At 44.0% G+C, this 12,850-nt stretch overlaps 1 protein-coding gene across 1 annotated transcript in view; it reads left to right on the forward strand.

Annotated features, from left to right (window-relative positions):
* The window catches only part of CNIH3 (cornichon family AMPA receptor auxiliary protein 3), a gene marked incomplete at its 5' end in the record, with an annotated part of 266,502 nt that overhangs the window by 188,287 nt on the left and 65,365 nt on the right, over nt 1–12,850 (forward strand). Inside the window, one exon of the mRNA XM_061159765.1 lies at nt 12,202–12,270. Coding sequence (XP_061015748.1) covers nt 12,202–12,270 — 69 coding nt within the window. The remainder of the gene's footprint in view (nt 1–12,201; nt 12,271–12,850) is intronic.

Genomic DNA, 12,850 nt, shown 5'->3' on the forward strand with positions numbered 1-12,850 from the left:
ACTCCAAGTTAGCAGAACGTGGGGCCTTCTCCTGACCTCCTCCCCTCTGGGATGTCCCCTGGCTGAAGCTGTGCCTGCTTGGTCTCCTGTTCTCTTGGCTCCCATGCCAGACATACCTGGCTCTGGGGCATCTTTGTGTTTTGTTAACTAGATGGGCACCAGGGAAGCAATGTCAGAACCAACTGTGTCTGCAAATTCTGGCGCAGGCAATGGCAAATAGGCTGTGTCCTTGTGTTCCGCAAGTTGCACTCGTCGTTTGGGTCCAAGGGTTGGTCTGGGGGCAGCTGATGTCTGCCTTCCCAGCTGATGTGCCGATCCTAGCCTCCTTACTAGTATCCCCGTGCTCAGTCTCCCACCAGGGACAGGATGGGCCCTGCCACTTTCTCATCCACGTGTAGCCTCAGAGTGGTTCCACAGCTACCTACATCCTCCTCCCCGACAGTGCCTGGGTTCTTCTGGATCCAGACTGTGTGATGTTAATGACTGTGCTCAAGGCCAGGGAAGTGGAGTCCTAACATCTGCATGCTGGTAATAACTACAGTAATAAAAATAACAATATTTACTCTTGCCACTAGGCATTGTGCCCAGTGCTTTATGGACATTATTTCCTTTGATCCTCACAGCCACAATAGGAAGTAGGAACCATTACTGTCCCATCTTTATATTTGAGAACACTGTGGTTAGAAAGATTAAACAGTTTGCCTGCAGTCTCACGAATAGATGAGGCGGAGTTTGGATTGGAACTGAGACTTTCTGACTCACAGGCATAGGCTTAACCATTCCACCATGTGGCGCCTTCTCTGTAACGGCAGTTGGCTCCTCATCCAGCCCCATCTTTATCTCTCCTGCTCTGATGCTGTGATCTATGGCACCTCATTTCACACTCATGGCTCCATGTAGAGGTAGGGATGGTTGTTATTTCCATTTTCTGAATAAGGAAACCACAGCTTGGAGAAGTGAAGTGAGATAAGCCCAAGGTCACACAGCTAGTCTTGGCAGGGTCCAGACCCCACCGAGCCCTCCTCCAGGTGTGGGCTTCTTGCCTCTAAAGGGACCGCAGGAGGCAAGGAGTCAATGGTGGCCCACTTAGCGATGGTGAGGAGGGGGATGTGGGGCCGGCAGAAGTGGTACCCATGAGTGTGGAGCTGATGCTGCTTTCTTCCTGGGGGCTCAGGTGTGGCTTAGCAAACTTGCCCATAGCCGTTTAGAATCAGATAATGGAACCTCTAAGATGCTTCCGCTGCTCCATGTCAGACATAAAAGCAGAACTAAACCGAAGCCATCTATGTTACAACCAGTAAAGCTGTTCCCATCCCCCTTCTCTCTCCCATCCCGTCAAGCTCCTGACTCTCAAAGATGTCCCCAAGGCTTGGGCAGTGGTTTGAAGGAATTACTCCTGTTGGGACAAGACATGGAGAAGAAGTTAAAAAAAAAACTGACTTCTTTCTAAATTAGAAGTATATTCTGAGCATGACTTTAGGGAACTTACAAGGCATGTAGTGAGTGTAAATACCTGCTTCCCCAGGGAAGGTTTATATTTTGGGTTGGAAATGCTTCTGTTGGCTTCTTTCACACTAACCAACTTTCACTGATAGCGCCGGATGCCCTTCTCTCCTGGTAAACATCTTAGGTCACAGCAGCAACAATTTCAGGTATTTTGCAGGTGGAGTGTGTTGGTTTCCCAGGGTTGCCTGAACTAATTGCTACAAACTCGGTGACTCAGTGGGAATTTATTTTTCACAGTTCAAGAGGCTGAAAGTCTGAAGTCAGGGCATGTCCCTGCTCCCTCTGACAGCTCTAGGCAAGATCCTTTCCTGTGACTTCCAGCTTCTGACGGCTCCTAATCATCCCTGGTGCTACTTGGTTTGTAGCTGCATCACCCCCACCCCCCCATTTCTGTGTGGCCTTTTCTGTGTTTTATAAGGATGCTGTCACTGGGTTTAGGGCCCCTCATCTAGTATGACCTCATTTAAACTGATTATTTCTGCAGCAACTCTATTTTCAAATAAGGCCAAGGGGACTTCCCTGGTGATCCAGTGGTTAAGAAAATGCCTTCCAATGCAGGGGACGTGGGTTTGATCCCTGGTTGGATCCCCCGTGCCAAGGGGCAACTAAACCCGAATGCCACAACTACTGAGCGCATGTGCTGCAGCTACAGAAGTCCGCAGGCCACAGCAAGGATGCAGCCCAGCCAAAATTAAAAATAAAAAACAAAAAACAAAATAAGGCCACATTCTGAGGTTCAGCCTACAACATGGAGAAATCAAAAAAGAAGGTCTGCTCAGGTGGCCCTACTGCAAGACAGGAGTCTAAACACATTCCTGGGTGAAAGAACTGTCCCTGTTGATAGATGGGTCAGTAGACAGAACTTCTGGGGGGGCTCAGGTCACGTGCCCTCCCGTTAGAAAACTTTGGACAGCTTTTCTCATGTCCAGTCACTCTCTGGGTCGGGTTAACCCAAAATCACCCTCTGGCTTCCTGGGTCTGACTAGCCAGGATTCCTGGTCTTTCTTCATACTGCCCCTGAGCACTGACTTTACCTTTGAGCGATTTAACGGCCTTGCAGGGAGGACCAGAAGGTCATCAGCTTGCCACCTGCTCCGCTGTGTGCACACGTGATACTGCTTTCACACACACTGACCGGTCTCGTATCGTCCCTCTTGGTCACGTCCCTTTGTTGGATTGTGAACCACAAGCGGCAAAGGCACTCAGTCCTGAGAGTCAGGGAGGGGCCACACCACCGATGGAGCAGTTGGGCTGAACGGGGTCTCACTTCTCAGGGCTGCTTTGAGGAGTGGTTATTTGAGTCTGGCACAGGCAGGATTCTTGGTCAGTCCTGCTCTCGGCCCCATCCCCTCCCACCGTGTCTCTCAGTCACCGGGCTTTACCTGCTGTGGCCTTCCTGCACCTCACCCTTGATGACCTTGTTCCCCGCTAGGGCCTCTGCAGCATGATAGCTTCCTTCTCCTGGAACTTCCCGAGTCTGGTTCCCAATCTCTCAGTCTCTCAGCTGAGATGGCACCTCCTCCGAGAGGCCTTCCTTGACCAGCCCCCCAGTTCTATGTCTCCATATCACCTTGTTCTTTCTTCACACAGCCTAGCATTTTCAGATTTTGTTTCTTGATTCGGTCTTCTGCCCTTGTCTGTGACGACAGAGACCTTGTCTTCTGGTTCACTGCTACATTCCAGAGCCAAGACCAGTGTCAGGGACATCGTGGGTGCCTAGTGAAGAGTCTCTGGGGGCATCTTCAGTAACTCAATACTCTCTTTTTAGGATTTCAAGTCACAGAGAGACAACTACTTGGAGTCTGTAGACAACTACGTGGTGCTACATGGAGCACCGGCTGATCAGAATTCAGAAACCAGGTCCTGGTGTGGGCTGTTGCTCGCCCACTCTGCTGTGGCCAGTGATTCATTCAGACGCTCCGCCTGGGGCTTGGTTTCCCAAACTCTACACTAGGGGGACATCCCCATCCGGTGCACAGAGTCCTTGTGCAGATGAAATGGTGCCGGGACATAATGGGATACAAATGTGAGACGGTGAGGCTTCAACCCGCGAAGATCTTTCAGAAGCCAGAGGATACCATGGAAGGAACACAGAGGAGAGAATGTTCCAGAGAAAAGAGTCTTCTCCAAATGTTGAACTCTCTGACGGGCAGCCCTGGGGACTTGTTAGCTAGTGGGGGTGGAATTTTCTCTCATTCTTACTCTTCCAGGAAGATTTTTGCCATAGTAGAGTATAGTTATTTTTAGCAAAATAACTGTTTCAGACAAGCAAGGTAACTTTTAATCTCCTAGTTATAAATGCTGTGGGCCTAAAGAAAGAAGGCTTCTTGAAATGCTTAGTAGAGGACTTTAGTAATTTCCTGCCCCTTGAGGTGGCTTCTCAGATGGCTCAGCAGTGAAGAATCCCCCTGCCCATTCAGGAGTTGTGAGTTCAATCCCTGGGTAAGGAAGAGCCCCTGGAGAAGGAAATGGCAACCCACTCCAGTATTCTTGCCTGAAAACTTCCATGGACAGAGGAGCCTGGAGGGCTACAGTCCATGGGGTCACTGAAGAGTCAGCCATGACTTAGTGACTGGACAATGACAAAGTCCCTTGAGGTGGGGCCAGGCTTCACCCTACCTGGGCATGTGGACTGATGGAATGGAGGCAATCTAGAGTTAGGGCCAACCCATGCCTGGCCACAGGAGGGGCTCTGGTTCATAGTGAGGCCTCTCACAGAGTGAATTTTTGAATTTTTTGAAGCATAGTTGATTTACAATGTTGTGTTAGTTTCTGGTATGCAGCCAAGTGATTTTATATATATTTACTTTTTCAGATTACTTTCCATTATAGATTATTATAAGATATTGAATTTAATTCTCTGTGCTATACAGTAGGATCTTATTGTTTATCTATTTTACATATGGTAGTGTGTATATATTAATCCCATGCTCCTAATTTATCCCCCCCCTTCCCCTTTAGTAACCATAAATTTGTTTTCTTTGTCTGAAAGTCTATTTCAGTTTTGTTGTTCAGTAGCTCAGTTGTGTCTAACTCTTTGCTACCCCATGAACCGCAGCATGCCAGGCTTCCCTGTCCTTCACCATCTCCTGGATTTTGCTCAAACTCATGTCCATTGAGTTGGTGATGCTATCCAACCATCTCATCCTCTGTCACCCTCTTCTCTTCTGCCCTCCATCTTTCCCAGCATCAGTGTCTTTTCCAATGAGTTGGCTCTTTGCATCAGGTGGCCAAAGTATTGGAGCTTCAGCTTCAGCACCAATTCTTCCAGTGAATATTCAGAGTTGGTTTCCTTTTGGATTAACTGGTTTGATCTCCTTGCTGCTCAAGGGACTCTCAAGAGTCTTCTCTAGCACCACAACTCGAAGTCATCAGTTCTTACACACACACACACACACACACACAACATTTTCTTTATCCATTCATCTGTTGATGGACATTAAGGTTGTTTTACTGTCTTGGCTACTATAAATAGTGCTGCTATGAACATTGGAGCTCATGTATCTTTTCAAGTGGGAGTTTTTGTCTTTCCCAGATATATGTCCAGTAGTGGGATTGCAGGATCATACGGTAGTTCTATTTTTCCTTTTTAAAGGACATTCCATACTGTTTTCCATATTGGCTGCACCAATTTACATTCCCACCCATAGTGTAGGAGGGTTCCCTTTTCTTCACATCCTCTCCAGCAGTTAAAGAATTTTTAATGATGGCCATTCTGACTGGTATGAGTTATGATTTTGATTTGCATTTTTCTAGTAATTAGTGATGTTGGGCATCTTTTCATGTGTCTGTTCACCGTCTGTATATCTTCTTTGGAGAAATGCCTATTTAGGTCTTCTGCCCATTATTTTATTTTATTTTTTTTTATATTGAGCTGTATCAGCTGTTTATGTATTTTGGAAATTAATCCCTTGCTGGTTGCATCATTTGCAAATATTTTCTGTCAGTCAGTGGGTTGTCTTTTCATTTTGTTGATGGTTTCCTTTGCTGTGCTAAAGCTTGTAAGTTTGATTTGATTAGGTCTCTTTCTCTTTTTAAAAAAATTTATTTTGCCTTAGGAGACTAAGAAAGCTTTGCTCTAAGAAAACATTGTTCTAAGAAAGCATTGCTGTGGTTTATTTCAGAGACTGTTTTGCGTATGTTCTCTTCTAGGAATTTTATGGTGGCAGGTCTTCTTTAATTGGCCATGGGTATGAGGATTCATTTCTGAGCTCTCTATCCTGTTCCATGGAGCCATGTGTCTGCTTTTGTGCCAGTACCATGCTGTTTTGATGAGTGTAGCTTTGTATATTATCTGAAGCCTGAGTGGGTTACGCTTCTAGCTTTGTTCTTTTTCCTCAAGATTGCTTTGACAATTCTGGGTCTTTAGTGCTTCCACAAATTTTAGGATTATTTGTTGTAGTTCTCTGAAAAATGTCATGGGTGCTTTTATAAGGATCACATTAAATCAGTAGATTGCTTTGGGTAGTATGGCCATTTTAACAATATTAATTCTTCCAAAAGTCTGTGAATTGTTGACTCATTATCCTGGGCCCCGAGGGTGCTGGGAAGAGCTGGAGGGTTTGGGTCAGGACCTTTGGGAATGAGTTAGCCTTAAGCCTAGTGGTGGCAAGGACAGGGCTCAAGGTTCGCAGAGATAGCTTCACATCTGGAGTGTTTCTCTGCTTGGACCTCCCTCCCTTTCTGGACCTCTCTGTGGACTCCCTGGCTCTGCATCTCCTGGAGCCTCCACTCTGCACACAACCAGGTGCTGGCATCTGACCTTCTCTCCCTCTTGAGCAGCATCTCCTGCACAGCACAGTCCCAGGCAAGGTCATAGACAGCCTGGTTGGCTAGAATGTTTGTCATGCAGCTGGTGGAAGAGCTGATTCTCTTGCTTTGTCTCCACTGTCTTGCTGCTGCCTTATCTAGTCTTTTCTGTGTTCACTCAAACCTCCATCTCAAAAGTTTAGCAGGAGAACAAGGAAGGAAGATTCCCTATACAAGATAGTGAAATAAGCAGTGAAGTGGCTCTGAATATTAATTCAGCCTATAAGTTTGACAACATTGATGAAACTGGCTAGTTTTTAAGTCACACAGTATCCAAGCTCATGTGATAAGGAATAACCTGATAGTCCTAAATCTATTAAAGAAACTGAATTTTTAGTTTAAACTTTCCCTCGTGAAAACTCTAGGTTTTAGGAAAAAACTTAAGAGAAAATCTTTGTGGTCTTAGGAGTTCTCAGATCCAGCACCAAAAATACAATCAATAAAAGAAAAACTGATAAATTGGATAAACTGATAAATATTAAAATGAAAAACTTCTGCTCTGAGACATATCCTGTTAAGAATGAAAAGACATGATACAGAATAGAAGAAAGTATTTGCATATGATACAAATGAACTTATTTACAAAACAGAGACAGACTCATAGACAGATAACAAATTTATGGTTACCAAAGGGGAAGGTGGGGAGAGGGATAAATTAGCAATTTGGGATCAGCAGATGCAAACTGCTACATATAAAATAGATAAACAATACTGTCCTACCTGTAAAGCATAGGGAACTATTTTCAATATCTTGTAATAAACCATAATGGAAAGAAATATGAAAAAGCATATATCTATATATGTATAACTGAATCACTTTACACCAGAAACTAACACAACATTGTAAATCAACTGCACTTCAATTAAAAATTTTTTAAAATTTCAATTTGCATAACTGACAAAGGATTTGTATCCAGAATATACCGAAAACTCTCAAAAATCATCAATAAGAAAACAAAGAGATCAATTTTTAAAAAGTTGGGCAAGTGATTTGAACACACACGTCACCAAAGAAGATATACATATGACCATTAAGCCCATGAACAATTGGTCAACATCATTAATTATTGGAGATATGAGATATCTCTATATTTCTATTGTCACGGCTAAAATAAAAGAAACCCAAACTGACAATACTAAGTTTTGGTGAGGATGTGGAGTGATTGGAACTCCTGTATGTTGCTAGTGGGAATACAAAATGGTACAGCCACTTTGGAAAACAGTTTCTCCATTTCTTAATAGAAACATACAGTTAGTTACCACATGAACCAGCAATACACGTCCTATTTACTCGAGAAAATCGAAAACACATTTATATGAAAACTGTTATGCAAATGTTTATAACAGCTTTATTCATAACTGTAAAAAACTGGAAAAACCCACATGTTCTCTCTCTCTTTTTTAAAAGAAGTTATTTATTTGGCTGTGGTGGGTCTTAGTTGCAGCAAGCGGGATCTTCAGTCTTTATTGAGGCATGCAGGATTTTTAGTTGTGGCATTCCAATTCTTGGTTGCGGCACATGGGGTCTAGTTCCTTGACCAGGGATCAAACCCAGGCCCCCTGTATGAGAGCTTGGAGTCTTAGCCACTCTACCACCAGGGAAGTCCACCACATGTTCTTTAACAGGTGAATAAGTAAACAAACTTTGGTCATCTCTCTGATGGAATACTACTCAGCAACAAAAAGGAGCAAGGTAATGATATAGCTGGGTTGCATGGGGGAGCAGAGGCTCATATAAGCTGGCCTTTGGATACAGCTGAATTAAACTGTCATCCTTTGATCATGGCATCATCATCATGCTTTTCTCATAGTCCATCCCTGAGGCTTATGGCTTGGCTCCAGATAGAAATCTGTGGCACCAAAGGGCTCCACTACGCTGTACTGAGCCTTCTCTTCTTAGATACTGGCCAGGAGGCTGGGAGTGCTATGAACTAGTGCTAAGAAGAGGGTAACCCAAACCTCATGGCTCTGGGAAGCTTTGTTTTTGTTCCATGGAGATAGGTGCTCATCCCATCTGTCCTTGGACTCTGTTTCCTTCTCTCTGTGTGTACTGGAAGGTAGGATGACTTAATGGTAACTGTGTAGGTTTTAGTGTCAGAGAGGCTTTGGTTTAAACCTGGCCCCAAAGCAATGATCTTGGACAAGTAATTTAATCACTTTTGGTCTCAGTTTTTTAATTTCTGAAATAGGGACAAGACCAGTACTTATCTCATGGGGTGGCTGAAGACTTAAATGATAAAAAGCATGTATAGTGTGAAGCCTGGAGCCAACATGTAAACAGGCGCACTAAATGGTAGATATTATTATAGTTGTCTTGTTAATAGTACTTATCACCTTATAGCATGATGATCTGTTTACATGCTTGCCTTCTTTTCTAGACCAGGGACTTGTTGAGGACAGGAACTGTATCTTGTTGATTTTTGTACCTGCAGGGACTAGCCCGGTGCCTGTGGGTAAAAGGTGCTCACTGAATGTCAAGTGAATGGATGGATTGTTTAGTTAGTAGTTAGCTGGGGGAGGGGATAATGAAAGCCTTTCTGTCCATTACCATCACCATTATCACAAAGCACCCAGGAAATAATTGTTATCTCATGGAGTTTGAAGGCATAAGCTTCACTCTGGCCTTGCTTTTTTCATACCTTCCTTCAAGTCGGGTCCTCAGATGGGCTGTGGTTGCCTGCTCTCAGACTCACTCAACAGCTTGAAACCCCCTGGGGCTCCTCTCTAGCTGCTTCAAGCATCAGCTGCCTTTGTTCCCTTCAGCCCGGACCCACATCCCTTCACTTAGATAGGGAGAGGGCTGGAGGCAGGAATCAGTGGTGTGTCTTCATTTACAGCGGTGATGTGGGGCTTGATCCCTTTTCTGAATGGGCTGCCAGCCTTTTTGGGGAGCTTATATGTGCTGTACCAACAGTAATGGGGTTCTAACGCCACCCAGAGACTCTTAGTTGACTAGATTAAACCTGATGAATTGTCTTTATAATTAGGTACATAATGAGTGGAATACTTGCTTATGTCAGCCTCCTGGGATCTAGGAGGGAGATCTTCAGGCTCTGTCCTCAGTTCTGTTCAGTTTGCATTTATATCAGGGGATACAGATGTATATGTTGAGCACATTATGTTCATTAAAATTTGTAGTTTGGAGACATATCTGAACATATTGGACCAATAGGGAGGAACTAAAAGGGATAAATGTCAGTTCGTGCTTTTAGGCACCAATAATCCAGTAATGGGCATGCGTAATGAAGTAGGTTTAGTTTAAATGAAACACATAAAAAAGACCTGGGCTATAAATGCAATGCAAGTTCAGTATGAAACCAGGAATGTGATGTGTCTACAAAAAGGTTAATGCTATCAGGTCACATTAACAGAGGTACAGTTTACAGAACAGAGGAGGTGAGTGATGCTTTTACTCTCTGAGCCAACTGACCTCGCCTTGAGTGTGGTGTTTAGTTCTGACAGTCATGTTTTAGTAAAGGTGTTTACAGCTGTGATGTGAGTGAAGGGCAATCAGAAGGGTGAGGTAATTTAGTGCCAGTTAATGGCCACCCACTCCAGAAGGCCTGGAAAATTCCATGGACTGTATAGCCGATGGGGTCGCAAAGAATCAGACACGACTGAACTACTTTAAAAAGATATACATATATATATATATATACACATATATATATATAATGGTTGGAGAGATTTAGCTTGAAGAAGAAAGATTTGCTGGGTTCACCATAGCTGGCAATACTGATAGGGATTCCTTGTGGAAGAGGGATTCAATGATCCTCAGTCTCTAAAGTGGTGCTTTACAATAGAACCTTCTGTGATGATGGGAATGTTTTATATCTATGCTGTTTAATAGCTACTAGAAAGATGTGATTTTAAGCAATTAGAATGTGGGAACTGAATTTTAAATTTAATTTTAACTAATTAAAATTAAAACAGCCAAATGTGGCTACCATATTGGACAACATGCAGCTCAGAGGAGAAATAAAAGAATAGAACAGAGGTTAGCAAAGTTTTTTGCATTAAAGAGCAAGATAGTAACTATTTTGAGCTTTGCTGCCCATATGGTTTCTGTTGCAGCTACTCAACTCAGCCATTGTAGTGTAAGAAAATAGACCATGTATAAAAGAATCTGTTCCAATGAAACATTATCGATGGACACTGAAATTTGAAATGATCTAATTTTAATGCGTCACAAAATATTGTTTTTAAATTTTTTTCTGTTATTCTAAAGATATAAAAACTATTCTTAGCTCACAGGTTGTACAGAAATGAGTGGCCAGCTAGATTTGACCTGCGGGCTGTGGTTTGCTCACACTGACTTAGCATGTGGGTGGAAACCTTAGGGAGTTATATGTGAGTTTAGTTAAGGAACATAATGATTAATGAGAGGTAGCCAGGGAAAGAAGGATAGTCTTCACTAAGTGGTGAGTTTCTTGTTACTAAAGCTTCAGGTATCAGCTGGATAATGAACTATCTGGCAAGGGATGATACAGAAATGTGTCTCTCTAATACTACTTACACTAAAACTCCCTCCTAATTCTGTAGGAGTATTAAAATCAGAATGACATATGACTGCGCTAAAATCATACCTGCTTTTTTAAGGGAAACAAGTCATTTTTCCTCACTTGGTACTTACTCTCAGCCCCCTGCTGCTGGAACAGGGACTATTTTGGACAGGGGCACCAGCTTCATTGTTTCAGCAATTCTCCCGAGTGTTTGGGGACGCCTGGGATGTGCCTTCCTGGGGGAGCTGGTTTGTCCATTTGTGTGCAGCCCAGGAAAGGTCCTGAGACCTTCAAATCCTAGGAGAGGACACCTTGCTGGCTGTACACACCTTTGTTCTGTTAGTGAGTCTCCCTGGACACACCTGGGGACAAGGTGGTCGTGGTTAGGAAGTGTCCCTTCTAGCTAGTTCTTTCTGTGGCTGGGTCATGCCTCATTCTGTGACTGGAGAAGGTCACTTCTAATATTCTCCCCTCTAGACAGATGGGGAAACCGTTGCTCTCTGGGGACCTTTGAGTCTGTCCAGAATGACCTTGATGCCTTGATTGTCCAGGAGCTGATCGTCCAGCCTTTGGATGGCTAAAGATTCAATTGTTTCTAGGTACTGTCAACTCTGCTTTCTTAATTTTCTCTTCTCTCTTTTGCCTGACTTCTATCCATTTAACTTCTAATCAGCATCTCTGCCAGAATAACCAAAAGTAAAAAATAAACAACTTTTTCCTTCAGGAGAAAATGGAAAGTGCTGGTTTGAAGTTTTAATTTTGTGTGTATGTACCTTTATCCAAAGCCCAGCCTGCTCTCGCTGTAACAGAGTTTTCTCTACATTTTTGTGAAGCACAGGAAACTTAAAAAACCCTTTATTTTGGGGATTTTAAAAATTGAGATATTTGACATACAACATTGAGTACCTCTAAGGTGTACAGTGTATAGATTTGGTACATTTATGTTACAATATGGTGGCCACTTTAGCCTTAACTAACACCTCTAGCTCATCACAGTTACCATTTTTCCTAGTACTGGAAACAATTAAGATCTAGTCTCTTAGCAAGTATAATGTTTATAATACAATTTTGTTGTCTATTACCACTGTACAGTGTATTCGGTCTCCAGGGCTTATTTATCTGCTATTTTAAATATGTACCCTTAAACAACGTCCCTCTCATTCCCCATGTAGGGGATTTTCAGGCATATACAATGTAGATAGGAGAGTACGGTCAACCCCAAGTGCCCATCACCAGCTTTGACAGTGACTCCTGGCCAGGGTCGTGTCATTGGCACCCCTCTCCTGCCTCCTGAGTTGTTTTGGACCACATCTATAGGAAGCTTCCACATGGTGAACTGACTCATCTTTGCACTAACATCTTGACTCTGTGTTTTCCATTTCAGATAATTGCCTTTGATGAGTTAAGAACGGATTTTAAGAGCCCCATCGACCAGTGCAACCCTGTTCATGCGGTATGTAGTGGGTGTTGGGGACTGGAAGGGTGGTGTCACCCCAGGCCACCCAGGGCCTGTGAAGGAGGGTAAGGTTTTGATGAGTATGGTGAGTGAAGCACAGACTTGGCCCTGGCTGCACCTCCATGCATGGTTCAGGGCGGTAGTCCCTGAGGCTACAGAGGTCTCGACTTTTCCTGAAAAGTCAAGTATAGCAGTCCCAGTACCCGGGTGGGAAAGCTCTCTGTGCTGTGGCTGTGGAGTCCTCACAGCCCCATGTGAGTGGGTCTTGAACAGGGAGAGAGGCTCCAGGCTGTCCATCATGTTGGCAGATGTGGGAGCATCACTGTGGTCATCCCCACTCTGTACTTTGCCAGGTTTCTCAGAGGGAAACTTGCAGGGAGTTGACATGCGCAGCTCATTTCACTGTATCCATCACCCAGGGAGCATTCATCTTGGGGGGCTCTCTGGGCTTGGGGTCAGTTCACCTCCCCCTGGGAACCTGATGCAGTCCAGTTGTCTGGCCCCGGTTCAGAATGTGAGAAACCCCCTGCGCCTGCTGCTCCCTGAGTCCTGCTGCTCTGTCTGGCTCGTCAGGCCA

This window comes from Dama dama, chromosome 14 (assembly GCF_033118175.1).
Source record: "Dama dama isolate Ldn47 chromosome 14, ASM3311817v1, whole genome shotgun sequence".
In the NCBI taxonomy this organism is placed as follows: Eukaryota; Metazoa; Chordata; class Mammalia; order Artiodactyla; family Cervidae; genus Dama; species Dama dama.